General features: G+C 36.7%; 1 protein-coding gene across 2 annotated transcripts in view; it reads left to right on the plus strand.

The window, feature by feature from the left end:
- Positions 1–231: 231 nt before the first annotated feature.
- The window catches only part of LOC114654679 (protein mono-ADP-ribosyltransferase PARP12-like), a 76,321-nt gene continuing 61,009 nt past the window's right edge, over positions 232–15,543 (plus strand). Inside the window, exons 1-3 of one of the 2 annotated variants that reach the window (XM_028805388.2) lie at positions 232–748; positions 4,830–4,965; positions 11,885–12,137. In XM_028805388.2, the coding sequence (XP_028661221.1) occupies positions 267–748; positions 4,830–4,965; positions 11,885–12,137 (871 nt within the window). In that variant the 5' untranslated portion in view covers positions 232–266. The remainder of the gene's footprint in view (positions 749–4,829; positions 4,966–11,884; positions 12,138–15,543) is intronic. The other variant, XM_028805380.2, reaches the window with a different exon arrangement.

The raw sequence follows: 15,543 nt of genomic DNA on the forward strand, positions 1-15,543 counted from the left end.
TGGTAAAAATAAAGCGATTTCAGTGGAATGTATTTCTGCATTCAAAACTATTTTTTACATTTTTATTTTTGCAATACATAACAAATGTCACATATCATATTATAAACGAACTTCTGCTTTAAAAGTAAGCAACATACTATGTAACTCGTTTGTTTGAGGTTTTTTTCTAACTTGATTGTGATAACCTGGAGTTGTGCCCGCTGCTCCTCACCATTACACCAGTACCATGCAGATGACAGAATGAACAGATGGCTTTTTAATCTCGAATGCACTGTGCGCTATGTACATTTGGAATTTGTTTTCCTTATACAGTAAAAGTCGCTTTCATTAAAGAGGAGAGACTACCCAGCAGCCCACGGGCGACTGGCAAGGCCTGTGCACCTTTCGGTTTCGTTTCTTCCAAATCTTCTAGGTATTCTACGGAAGGAAAGGGCTCAAGATCTTGTTGTTTTCTTCGTGATCGATCAGATGGTATCATGACTGCTGCGGCTGTCACTAAACTTCTGTGTGCAAATAATGGAGCGATGAGATACGACGAACTGCTGGTCAACATCGGCGGTGATGCGGAGCTCGAGAGGACTCTCGCAAACCGCCAGAAGTTCGCCGTAGTGACAGCTGCCGACGACACCAGAAGGATCATAGCGAAGACTTTGGTGAAACTGTGCAAAGCCCAAGGCTGTCAGGGCTGCTCTGGCTTACACCTGTGTAAATTCTACTTGTTCGGGGACTGCAGGTTCAGCCGAAGAAAGTAAGTGCCCCTTCCGTGGGCTCACCTTAAGAAATGATACCTTGTATAATGTCATCGAGTGCCTGTTTTATGGAGGCACGTTCGACATGACCTATATAAAAGTAATTTCCGACAAATGTCGTATTTGAACTTAATGCTACAAAATTAAATTTTATGTTGCAGTATGGCGTAGACAGCAAAAACTGAATGAGGTTAGCGTGACGTATAGGTTTAATCGCTTTTCAAACTTAAAAACATCTTAAATGAATGGAGAACATACTCGTGATTTTTATACTGTTACTCATACAGTCTAATAACATTTAAGTGCATAGCAATAAAATCAGGGTATTTTGTTAATCGAACGTAAAATGACGACACCGGCCCAGAGGTGCACTCTTTGCTCTAAAATAGACGAATGCACTTTATTTTCACTACATAATAAATTGGCAGTTATGAGTAATATTTGTATTTTCGCGACATAAGAATATTAGATACAAATATACTAGAGGTTCTGATGATGTCTTGGTTAGGATAACCAGTGAAGGGAAGGGCAAGCCCCCGAGGAAGGGCTGTTTCACCTATTTATATCTGTTTGTGTTGTAGTAGCGCAGATCCATAACAAAATCAACCAGTACTGTACCGGAAATGGGAAGCAAATTCGTAGTATCTATTTAATCTGTCTTCTAGTCACAAGGTATTAGAAAAAGGGCAACTTTTTTTTTAGATCAAAAATTGTAAAATCGAGTCTTGCTGAAAAAACTGAAGAAAGAAGTAAACCTAAGAAGCATAAATTATGAATTTCTGACTCCATAGGGGTTTGGATTTTAAATCCAACCCTGGGCATCTTCATAACATTGAAAATTAAAGTTTAGTTCAGCCACAATATGCTGTCAGAATTCACAGAATTCAATAAACAATTCAATGAAATTGAGTCCATTAGTACACAGAAATTAGTTATAAGAACATATGATTGAATGGGATTATGAGGACTGGTACACAGCATCTAGGTGTTTCGCCTTCCATGTGCCTGAAAATTCTGGGATAGACAAAAATTATGATTCAGGACTTCAGTGGTTAGGTATGGATAGATGGCTTGTTACAATTATCTTTAAACACACTATATCTTGCCACTCTTTACTATAGCTAGCCAGTCTGTCTGCCATTGTTGCTCCAGAAAAAATGCAAGCCACAGGCTGTAGGTAGGGTTATCATAGTTTATATTTTGAATGTTAGAGCACACATCACACGTATATTAACCGACAGTTAGGTTAGTGTCGGTAGAGCTTTTGTGGTGATAATAATACATTTTAAGATTAAGACCTGGTCTGGTGCCATTTACATAATTGTGATAAGACGTGATACGTTTATTTATGGCAGTGCATTCTGTGATACTGATGCACAGACTCCATTTATACCACTGTCGGGCAACCGGTCCGCCGCGAAAACTTTTGTAAAATATTTAAAATTGCTAGTGTTTTTGAACTTTTGGTTGATTAAAAAGATAATGTCTGATGTTTAAAAAATATATTTTATGTTGGAAAAACAGGTAACGGTTAATCAGATTGTTGAATGAACGAATGTATTTATTTTGAATGCAAGTTAAAATTTTCGCTGTTCACCATTCATTATAATATCAACACCACACATCTCGTGAGACTTAAAAAGTCTCGTTGCTAGAAGATCTCGCTCACTGTACGGATACGGAAATGAAGTCTAAGAAACGCGAGAGACTTCAAATGATCGACAAGGAAATGCGCGTCTGTCTTTCGGAAATTGATCCTCGCATCAATCTCATATGTGCTGAAAAACAATCTCAACGTTCACATTAATTAAATTTAAGATTTATCCTTTGATTCCTTTATTAATAAAATGTCTTTCAAACTTGTAAAATGAACTGGTTTTATTGGCGATTGTCCATAGATTGTGTCGTCACGACTTTATTTATGGGCAGTCCCTCAGGTGTACCGCGAAAGAAAATGTTTGGACTTAGTGCGCCGCAACTCGAAAAAGGTTGCCTTTCACTGATTTATACAGTAGTTAGGTTTCCTAACTACACTGGAGTTTTTCCTCACAGTTTCCCCCAAATCCCTTCCAAACCCACATAACTGAATATTTGATAAACTGATTTGTTGTTTATTGCATGTTGCTCAGACATGCAAGTACTATGAGAATTTCACTGTGCTCTGTACACACGTGACAGTGCTACTGCTAATACTACTACAGTACTCCATACCCACAGGAAAGCAATCCTCTGAGCTTACAGAGAAAACCAGAGGCTACAACAGATGAAACCACACAAATGCTAGGACCTTTCCACAGTAAAACACCCATGGCTCTACAGCTAATTTAAAAATAATAATAATAAAAAAAAACTGATCATTTTGAAACAATGCATTGTAATTTAAAATGAGATACGTGTATCATGTGATGATAAATCTAAAAAAATTAACATCAAATATAAAATGTATTTACTGTATAAATTACCTGTAAAGGTTTTTAAAAATGTTTCAAGTTTTTCATTCAGATATTGGCACAATTAACTTTAAACATTTGTAGCAGTTTATGTAGTGGCCTGTGAACCTGAATTGCATAAGGCACAGGAGTGGACAAATTTTAAATGCATAAGGTCATCTGCTGGACTACCACTATTGTAAACCTGGTAGTCCAAGTATGTTTTCTGGTAGCCAAGTTTATATCCAGGGTGGAGGGTTACTTGCAACTTTTTACAACAACGTCTATATTGTATATTGTTTTATTGTACACGTGTGCATAACGCACCATGTTCTATCACAATGTAAACACCACCTTGGAAAAGAATATTTTAGCAAATAGATTATTTTTAAAGGATTCTACTATATCATGCTGATGCATTTTCCAATGTACAGAAAAAATATTTTATCAAAAATGAACTGAAATACTGCATTAGTATTGTATTTTTAAATTTTGCTTTCAGATCTAATCAAGACCTCAGCAATTAGCTTTAGTTGACCACAGCCACTGATCAGTGTATAGGGCTGCATTACAATTTGCCACACTCTGACCATTAAGAGGGTCCCTCATGTTAGTAAAGATTAGGTTTAGGCCTGCAAACATTTATTTGCCTTGTGCACATTTTGGGCTAATAGTATTTTCAAAACCTCCAGTTGTACCTGTTACATATCATTAATGGTGAGTGTCTTGTTTTGTATAACATTCCTCTGACAAAAAACACAAAAAGAAATGCTGTACTTGATTAAACAGAATAAACAAATGGAAATTGTAAGCATCTAATAAAAATGTACAGTATACTCGGATGTTATTCATACTGATTAGCTGTTCCAATTCAAAAGAATACACTTTCTTCTAAAACTGTGTTTTGCAATGACCGTCAACAAAAGCCAAGTCACTAGCAAAAGCAGAAGAAAGCAGGAATTAATTTAATCCAGGAATGTTCTACTCTTGGACAGTTGTGTATAGCATGATCAAGAGTAACCAGACCTAGTGACCTAATATTCTTATTTATTATTTGACTGTGGCCATTATCTAAGGCATCTTACAATATTTGAGATATAATTGGTTACCTTTCTTTTATTTTTTCAGTTGCAGCACAGGCATTTGAAGTGACTTGCTCATGGTCACATAATGTCAGTAGCGGGACTTGAACCCACAGCCTCAGGGTTCGAAGTCCTGGGTCCGAAGCTTTAACTACTACAACACATTGCTTGCCAATAATATTAGCCCTTGGTTTAAAAAAAAAAAAAAAAAACTACACTTACTGTGTGCAGAAAATCACTTAGTGATACACTTGATTAACTGATGGCCAATATCTTAGGAAATTTCCCAGGTGGAGCCAGGTAACTATTAACAAATAATGAAGAAATAGTACTGTACTTTCTATAAAACTGTCTTATTTTAGACTACATCTGCCAGTTATGTAATTTTGCAATTTATCATTTGTTAACTTGTATGTTCTTAGTTCAAAGTTGCATGCAATTTTATTATTTTTCTTGTTAATATGTACATATGTCTCTTATATACTGTACATTTTACTGAAAATATATGGAATGACAACCTGAAACTTTTTGTTTTTTGGTGTTAAAATTAAACATTGTATTTATTGCAGAAATGGATGTCGGTTTTGTCATGATCTTCATTCAGAAAATAATTCCAAAGTCCTGAGAGACAATGGTCTACAAGATTTGAACCAGAAAGAGCTCTGTCAGTTACTCCTTCAGAATGAACCGACTTTGCTCCCACCGGTAGTATATCACTTTTGGAAAACTGTACTTTCTTCCTTAATGCTAACAAGCAACTTCTGACTCTTTATATTTTTTAATTGATGATGTGTATGTCTACGTTTTCAGCAGTAGAAGAAAGATATGTGTTGCCTGAATAATTTATAATCAAGAATCACACTTAATAATAGTGTCATACTCCAGAGTAGAGTACCTCTTTTGTCCCCCACCTCCCAATTACAACAGAAGTTGCAGAGTTGTATATTTTCAGGAACGCATGACAATTACGTTACATCCTAGCCTTGTAGCTTTTTGCTTGTTTTTTTATTTACTTAGTGTTTCTGGCTTGTGACATGTGTTTTTTACGAAAACTTTGACTTGTTCTTTTGAACCTATTTTTTCTGCATTGTTGTTCCATAATTGCTAATCCTGGCACTGCCTTTGTATTTTCCATATTGTCAAAATTAAAAGCAGCTTTTATCACCACACTCTTCACTCATTCTAATCCTAATACCCAAACAAAGTGAATAAGTGAGTGTTCAAGAGGATTATGATGAAGGAAGTAAGACAGAGTTGGCTGGCAAATGCACAACATGTAATACTTAGTATTAATTAGAAATGTGGCCATATGTGAAAAATAAAATATTTTGCAAGCAAGAAGGCAAGTGATCTGCAACCATGCAGAAGGGTAAAGCATATGACTAATTGTTGTCAAAAAATTCTGTGAAACAATAAAATGTATTGGATTGTAGGATAGAGGAGTTCAATATTTCTTTTTCATGTTTGTTTCAGCTCTGACACTTACATGGCAAAACTCAGATATTGTTAACATGTTATGATTCTAGGCATAGTCTTTACTGTGCTGGTTATAATAAACTAAGATTTACTGAATTGAGTTGAACACCATTTACTTTTAATTTTGAAATATCAGAAATGGTCATTAGATGTTTGTAAACCACACACACACAGTAATAAAAATTACAATTTAAGTCCTAGAAATACATTTGGTTTGGTTGTTGGATTAGCACACTGAAGTAATCATGAAAATACACAGGTATGCCATTCTTTATATAATCATTGCTGTCACTTATAGTAATATCTTTTTACCATTTTGTACTTTCAGAATATTAGCTGTAGCAGTGCTACTTAAAATAGATGAGTCCATACCAACAAGCATGCACAAGACAGCACATACATCTAGATAAAACTATAATCCAAGGTGGTAGTAGTAGTTCGTAATTCAGTAGCGTGTGTAATAAGTAGAAACAAAACTGACAGATAATTGTGATCCCCTCTATGTCTTTTTGTCCCCTTTTTAAAGAGCATGCCTGATTTAATCTTTAATTAATTAATTAATTAATTTAATTAATCTCAGCAACCCCTACACCTTCCGAATCTTCCCAATAGCGTCATACTGCCGGGGGTGATGGGAAATGTAGGATATTTATATATCCTATATTTTATATTTTACGTAGCTCTGCTGCAGACTCATTAGTTTATTATACTTGTAAAAGTTTTGTATTACAGTAATCCCTCCTCCATCGCGGGGGTTGCGTTCCAGAGCCACCCGCGAAATAAGAAAATCCGTGAAGTAGAAACCATATGTTTATATGATTATTTTTATATTGTCATGCTTGGGTCACAGATTTGCGCAGAAACACAGGAGGTTGTAGAGAGACAGGAACGTTATTCAAACACTGCAAACAAACATTTGTCTCTTTTTCAAAAATTTAAACTGTGCTCCATGACAAGACAGAGATGACAGTTCAGTCTCACAATTAAAAGAATGCAAATATATCTTCCTCTTCAAAGGAGCAAACAAATCAATAGTGCTGTTTGGCTTTTAAGTATGCGAAGCACCACGGCACAAAGCTGTTGAAGGCGGCAGCTCACACCCCCTCCGTCAGGAGCAGAGAGAGAGAGAGATAGAGAGAGACAGATAAAAAAATCAATACGTGCCCTTCGTGCTTTTAAGTATGCGAAGCACCGTTCAGCATGTCGTTTCAGGAAGCAGCTGCACAAAAGATAGCAAACGTGAAGATAATCTTTCAGCATTTTTAGACGAGCGTCCGTATCGTCTAGGTGTGCGAACAGCCCCCCTGCTCACACCCCCCTACGTCAGCGCAAGAGAGAGAGAGAGAGAGAAAGTAAGTTGGGTAGCTTCTCAGCCATCTACCAATAGCGTCCCTTGTATGAAATCAACTGGGCAAACCAACTGAGGAAGCATGTACCAGAAATTAAAAGACCCATTGTCCGCAGAAACCCGCGAAGCAGCGAAAAATCCGCGATATATATTTAAATATGCTTACATATAAAATCCGCGATGGAGTGAAGCCGCGAAAGGCGAAGCGCGATATAGTGAGGGATTACTGTACTTTATTTTAAGACTGGTCAAAGTTTTAACGGGCTGCTGTACTATTAATTCATAAATAAGAGTAAGAAGCATTACTATGTGTGACAGTAGTAGGACCGTCACCGAGTCTTTTGTAGGTGCAGGGAGCCGGAAGAACCATCAGCAGCCACTATTTAACCAAATAAAGTACAGTAAAGAGTTGACAGGTGCAGTGCTGAAAGATTCCCCATAAGACACTTAATGTTAGTGCATCATTCCGGTAAATATCAGATTTTTTTAAAATTCAGATAATCCCTTCACGTACCGGCTTGGCGGAGTCCTCTTCTGAAGTGGACAGCCGCGTTAGTGGTCAGTTGACGGGCAGTTTTCATTCTACATGCGCGCGTGGCTGCATACTCCCTTTATGCTGCTAAATGCCGGCAAGCAGCTGATTTTGCAACAGTCAGGAAGAATGAAACGGGAAAGGGGGAGAGTAATCGCAGTACAGGGATGGTAATAGTTTTACTCCATTCATTCATGTTGTTTAAGAATTTAGATGTAATCCCCAGGGATGTGTGAGATGTATGTAAGATGGTGTATATGTAGGAATAAAGTGAGGATAAGGAGGTGAGTGTTGGGGATGGGTGTCTCTATTCTGTGTATTCCAAAGGTTAATTTTTTCCCCCCATGCTCAAAGTTGTCTATTAAAGGTGTTTTTCCAACCTTTTTAAGCCAGCGAGTCTCCTAGATTTTGGGGAAAGCTTCAGCACTTGGGGAGAGAGAGGTTTTGGCTGCTACAGAGCCATTGGACCAGTTATTCAACCTTTTTCTTTCTACCATTTTTTTTTTTGGCAACTTTGGACTATGTGCATTTTATGAGCCCTTGCCTATAATTACTATGCATGAATTTTTTCAATAATTTAGTGAATTCGTCCTGTTCGTTGGATGCGACTGTTTTGTTCTGCTGGATTGTTACATTTTATTATTGTTTTTCTGTTGTTGTTGTGGATTTTGCCCTTTATCTTACCCACAAATACTGGTTTATCATTTTTTTTTCACAATAAACATTGGTGACTTTGCTTTCAAGAGACTTTGTATTTTATCTGGGTTTTGGGGTACCTTGAGCGCCGTCCGACTATGAATTGCTAGCAGACACTGACCGAAACGGTGTTTCGTGACACTATGTAACTCCATTTTTTATTAACTTAATTGTTTTCAAATTGTTTTTCTTAATTGTTTTTTCTGTGTTTTTTTAGTTATACAAAGTGTTTACGGTATATCAGAAGAACTAAGTGTATATTATGTTATGTTTTGGCAAGCAAAAAAGAATGCATGGGCCTTGAAATGTGCAGCTTCTTGCTTTACTTCCAGGCTTTACAAAGTTGCCTTTTGGACTACGAGTCAGTACTTACTAGTGCTGGGCAGTATACCGGTTCATACCGAAAACCGTTTTTTATTTTTGTTATGATATAGATTTTTCTTATACCGCAACACCGGTTTAAATTGCCTAAACGACATTCGGAACGTGGCGCAGCGAGAAACTGTTCAAGTGGGGACCTTTTTCACTGCTACATCGCTAAACACAGATTTGTTGCACGGGGGCTCTTTTTCACTGCTACACTGCTAAATAGGTGTGGTAGTGTAGGTATTGCGCGGTGAAAATGGACAGAGAACATTCCGAAACTGAAGCTGTAGCTGACGATAAAGTTGAACATGATGACACAGAAGAACTTCTGCCGAAAAAAAGGAGTCACGTCCGTTGTCTGGAGATACTTTGGTTTTAAAAGGTCAGATGACGGTTTCTATACTACTGGATAATACTGCAAGCCAAGCTGTACTTGTTTTATTTGTTTTCAATACAGTGTAATATACCTGGGTACTGTGTAATAGTGTGACGACATGTTGACTTTATTCTCGACATTTCTACTTTATTCTCGCCATTTATGTCAAGATTAAAGTCGACATGTTGACTTTATTCTCGTACATTGTCATTAAAGTAGAACATCGTAAACTAAACTTCATCGTAAAATGAATATTTAATTTACTAGATTTTCTCAAATCCCATCATAAGTTATATAGCACATTAAATGCTTTGTGTTAAGTGTTCCCCGATCTTCTTAAACTGACTTCCTCTTGCACTAAGAGGAGGCGCCGGCAGCGATTGCCGCACAGAATACATTCACTTCATGATATTCTTGCTCTCTGAACATTTAGAATGCTAAGATAAATACTTGATATAATTTTCATGGTGAAATGCATTAAAGCATGTATTAATCATGTGGGGGCACCGCGGTGTGGAGGTTGCACTGCTGCCTCACAGCACATTCACTTCATGATATTCCTGCTCTCTGAACATTTAGAATGCTAAGATAAATACTTGATATAATTTTCATGGTGAAATGCATTAAAGCATGTATTAATCATGTGGGGGCACCGCGGTGTGGAGGTTGCACTGCTGCCTCGCAGCAATGGGGTCCCGGGTGTACCCTGCCTTGCATTTGCATGTTTTTGTGGTGGGTTTACTCGGCGTGCTTCAGTTTCCTTTCAAAGTCATGTAGAATGTGGGGTTTTGTTATGCTATATTGACCCTGCTAGTGTATGTACTGCTCGTATTCACCCTGCGATGTGCTGGCGACTTGTTCAGGGATGGGCGCCACCCTGAATGGATGGCATAATTAAACATGTATAACGAAGATATTTTTAAAGTTCTGAACACTCCGTGGGCTAAGTTTATAACTAGTTTTAATTTCACAAAGACGTTTATCGTGTGGTGATTGGTTATGTGGAGAAAGAAAAAGGAAGGATAGGAATTGGGGTTTTGGTACATCAGATAGAGACCGCACGCGTGCAATAAAGAAAGCCTGCTCAGAAGAACAACCATTGAATTCTGTGTTCGTGTCTCCGACCACCAGATAACAAACCCAACATTTACACAATATTTAAGTTAAACCTGTGCGATACCCATTCATACATCCAGTTTTTTGGAGCCTTGTCACACCTGCCATAAAGTTCTCTACACTGAACATACACTTACTGCGAGGGAGCAGCACTACCGCCTCACTACCGTGCATGTTTAATACCTGCTTTAATGCATTTTATCCTGAAAATGATATCAAGTATTTATCTTAGCATTGTAAATTTTCAGAGAGCAGGAATATCATGAAGTGAATAGATTCTGTGCGGTGATCACTGTCTCCTCTTAGTGCGGGAGAAGTCAGTTTAAGAAGCGTAGTGATTAACAACTGGGTCGGGGAACACTTAACACAAACCATTTAATGTGCTACATTAACTTATGATGGGGTTTGAGAAAATCTAGTAAATTAAACAATGATTTTAGGATGAAGTTTAGTTTACGACATTCTACTTTAATTATAAAGTAAACTATGAGAATAAAGTGGAAATGTCGACTTTAATCTCGACATAAACGGCGAGAATAAAGTGGAAATGTCGACTTTATTCTCGACATATAGTTTGTTTTTTTTCTTCCCTATGTCCGTATTTTTTTTCTTCACCGTGGTCCTAATGCGATTCTGTAGGGCTATACCACAAATAGCATTATAAATGAAAGTTTTAGTTTTATTATTTATGCATATAGCTTAGCTTGAAGCAAGGTCCATATTAATGCAGTTTGCCTAAATGATGGTTCAGTTGGTAAAGATGTCATCACCAAGATTGCACTTGTTTTATTTTATTTTAATTTGGTGAATACTGTGTAATGCACCTGGGCTTGATGCCTTGAAGTAATAGTACAACTATCAGTAATAATACTATTATTTATTTTATTGTCATTATTTATTAGCTTAAATATTATGCAGTTTAATGATGGTAAAGTTGTTTAAAAAGTCACTTTAACATGTCAGTAGACAGAGATTGTTAACATTAACAGAAAATGTAGTTGTTTTACAAAAAATATTTACTATTTATTCCTTTTCTAAGACATGTTCAGTGCAATACAACTTTTGACAAGCACGTCTGGATATTTTACTAAGTCTAACTGCCTCTTTGGATGGTTGAAAATATGTTGTCAAAATTATAGTTTAAGTTTTTGCAAAATTTGTTCAATAAAAAGGTTCTATATTTTGACTGCATCTGTCATGCAGTGTGATTCCTTCTCTTCATTAGTGCCACCCCCTTGAAAACTAGCACTTTATGGGGCCATGCCATGCTGTATTAATACTTGTGTGCACATTAAAATGTTTTTTTTGTACAATGTGCAATGCTCTTGACAGTGGAATAGGTTATTCTTAGCCAGTCTAATGCAGTGGAAAATGAGGTTAACATCTACTCATGCATGGGAAAAAATACCGTCAAATACCGTGAAACCGGGATAATTTAGAAAAATACCGCGATATAGAATTTTGGTCATACCGCCCACCCCTAGTACTTACTATTAAAAAGAATTTGCAAAATATGTTTTGATTATTGTCACACTTTGTTTTAGCTGTAAAGAAGTGAGAGCTAGTTTATCGTCTGCATGTGTCATTCACCAGATATTAAATGCACAGAATAACTTTGGAGATTTTTATCCTATTTTTTTTAATTGTAATTTTAATGGAAGGAATTACGCTGCATTAAAGAATGTTTCTGCAACCTTTTTTTTTTACTCTTTAGGTGTGCTTTTCTTACAACAGAGGAAATGGTACCTGCTCCGAGGATGGATCCTGCACCCGTCTTCACATGTGTGAGCAGTTCCTTCAAGGCAAACCACACAGCAATTGTAGCAAATCTCATGACTTTCTGTCTGGTGAAGTTCTTAGAGTTTTAGAAGGACGTGGACTGACTCCAGAGTTAATTAGCACCATTCCAAATGTATATTTTAATATATTGAACATGAAGAATTCTAAAGGAAAACCCACTGAAAAAAGTAAGGAAATTGCATATCATGTCTACTACTAACCTATCATATTGTCTCACTTTCTTTTTATGTACTCCTTACACTGTGTTTTATGGCATACTTAAAAGTAGACTAAGCATATGCACTTACAATAATAGTTAGATTAGAAAGCAACAAAATCCCTGTCAATTATATTAACTAAATTACAGTATTAGTAGTAGATTATAATAGATTAACAGGAATTTCTTCACATACAGTATATGTGAAAATAACAAAGATGAATTTAGTACTGCAGAAGTCTGTGCTTAAAATTGTAATAGCTTGCATAAAGAAATGCAAAGAAATAGAGCCATAACATTTTAAATAAACCTAATTGTGTTAATCTGAAAAGCCCCCCTGAATCCACTCTATACCACTGTGTTCTGTATGATAGCTAGAATGTATTCATGATTCAATAAAAAAATGATTTGATGCAGCCATAATTGTACCTTTGGGCTAAAATGGAGAGGTGGGGGACAGCTGAAATAAATAAGCTAAATATTGTACAGTTTTGCTTCTGCACACATCTGTGTTACTGTTCCTCTGAATAGGCATGCTGGTGTAATGGTGTAACACAGTGTATACTCAACTTGAGGTTCTTCAGCTGTTTTCTTATGAAGGCTCAGGTAATCAAATGTAAAATTTGGGTAGGACCAAATATAATTCTCTGATTTCAGCACTTACAAGTGAACAAGAAATTAGAGTCAGGGTGAACAAGAAAAATAAAAGTACATACAACACTATGTATCAAATGCTTTTGTTTAACATTAAGATTGATACTTAAATCAACATAAAACATACATAAAAAATTACCGAGGGATGCTCTTGTTACTGTGTAAAAGTGTGCTGGACTGTCAAACTCTTAATTCTTTACTTTGTGTTGTATTTTTGTAACATATTCCTTACAATTGCCACAGTAATTTTTCATTGTAAGAAAACTGCACATCCGTAGATCAATAAATTACATAACAGAATGGTCCTTTCTCAGTTGCACTTCATCCTGTGTTTCGACTGATTTATCTTGTTGATGTAAGGTACGCATTTAAAAAATGTAAAAATCAGTGTGCTGTTTGTTTCTCACGACTAACATTGCACTGACTTGTCTTAAGTTTATGTCTCATTAGATGACTTTTCCAGCAATTTTTCAGTCATAGCCTTCAGTTTCACAATCTTAGTAAGTTGGGAGCCATCAGCAGTGCGCTGCTCCTTTGAAATCAATTGCCTTGTGTGACATATCCAGTGACTCACTACAACTGATCTGTAACTCGCAATGATAAAATCCAATATGTTTCATTTTGTCTTTAGCTGTATTTATGGGCTGTGTATGCAGGAGAGCTAACAACTAGTGAATACTTCTCTGAAGTATAACCCATAGAAGGCCCTGACAAGGAATAAGAAGTACATATGTGTGGAACCTTACAAACAGAAGAGAGGCATTTCTCTCTGACATTTTGTGTTTTACACACCATATGAAAAGGGGGGAAAGAAGTAAAGGGCTGAGATTGCTGCTGAACAAGTGGCAGCTATTAACCCTTTGTACAGAGCTTGCTTCATCAGGCAGCGTGCTATTGGCTGTCAGAAAAGGGGGTGAGCACAACAGCCCTGGACAATTGTCACATGATCGTTACATGTAACATAGCCAGTGTTTTTCAGTCATTTAAATTGACATGATCCAGCAACTGGTCTCAGCAAATCCGACATGCCGACAAGTTGCATAATGTGAGATTCGCCTTAGCAACAGCACTAATTTTTGATTCATATGAATTGAAAAATATCTGCAGACAATAATGGAAGTAGCTATTTGTAAGGTGGGAACGAGTATCCATTTTTATTGCATTCATACTCCAAATGGATTTGCAAGTGTATATTGTATCAAATTTTTAATAGAAATGTGATGGTTATGGGTAGGCTGACTTTGTATCCATCCCAACACAAATGGACCATCATCTGTTACTAGTATGTTTACCCACTGAAAATCTAATTCATTCTCAATGACAAACCAAAAATAATTCTCTGAAAAATAATTTTCCCAGTTGCCAGCCCCTTTAATGTAATTAGACTCTGCAACTCCTCCCAAAAGTACTCCTCATAGAAAAAGCTGACAAAAGAGAGATAGTTGTGTCACACAATTGCAATCGGCGGACTCGTATACAGTCAGTGACATTGCATCAGCCACTTTCGGTTTCTTTAAAAGAGGTTCAGAAATACTGCTTGCTAGTTCTTCAGCTCTTCTCATGGTTGTCATGTCAGACATTGGTATTTTCTGAATGGATGAAATGATGCTTTTTTATTTTTGTCACCTGGCTGTACATCTAGAGTAGCTGACATGCAATCTTTAACAGTCTAGGTCAGTGTATTTTATTCTTTTTTCTGAGAATCCATGAAACATGGAGGCAGACCGATGTAGCCTTCTCTTGCTTGGAACATGATAGGGCCATGATAGCTTGTCTGCTTTATTAGTCCACCGTCAAGCTCTGTACTATATGTCTGGAATGATGGGAGCCTTTAGGAAAATTTATGTCAAAATTTGAGTGCTTGTTATTGAAGTGTCTTCTCAAGCTGTACTGTTCTCACACAGCAGTAGGCTTGTTACAGAGCAAATACTATGTTTTTCTTGCAGCATTTACAGATTTTTCTCAGTCCAGTTACTATTAAACTGCCTAGCATTTGACAGGTAGAGGTGGATCAAATGAGAAAAGCAGGGCTGGCTCCCTGTCTAGGGGCTGTTCCTGCTTTGCTGGGATTGGCTCTAGCTGTCATATGACCCTGCTTGGGATAAGTGGTTTTGGAAGGTGGATGGATGGATTTTGTTTTCACAGAAAAAGGTTTATACGTGGAGATAAATATATCTTAACAGGCTGGATATGTCCCACTGGTCACCAGTTGAACAGCCCAGTGTTACCAAATAGTGACCTTTTTTGTAAATAATTTGCAGATGTTACTTAGAGAGTGAACAACATTTTTTCAGGCACCATGTTAATAAAGAGGGAAGCATAATAAAAATAATTATAAAAAACCTTATGTAACATTTAGTAGAAGTATCATTTATAACAAGGCCGATTTGCCATCTACACAACACCAAGAAGTATTGTCCAACTATCTTGTTTGATTCTACTAGTGCAGCTCCTTAAAGTACAGTATTAAATCACTGAATCCGTCATTTAAAGCATGCATGTTCACATTTACTGAACAAAGTAGATTACAATTATGGGTTTCCATCGTTCCTTTAAGCATAATTTCACAATATACAATCCAGATTAAGACATCTTCTTAAATTAGCAGGCATACCCTCTCATTTTACTTTTAAAGAGCTTGGACTAGAAATTAAAAGTGGATGGTTTTCACCTTATACAGTATATAAAATAGGAGTTTTAGTTCCTAGCACTTTCACATGTTT

Source organism: Erpetoichthys calabaricus, chromosome 1, assembly GCF_900747795.2.
Source record: "Erpetoichthys calabaricus chromosome 1, fErpCal1.3, whole genome shotgun sequence".
Taxonomy (NCBI): Eukaryota; Metazoa; Chordata; class Cladistia; order Polypteriformes; family Polypteridae; genus Erpetoichthys; species Erpetoichthys calabaricus.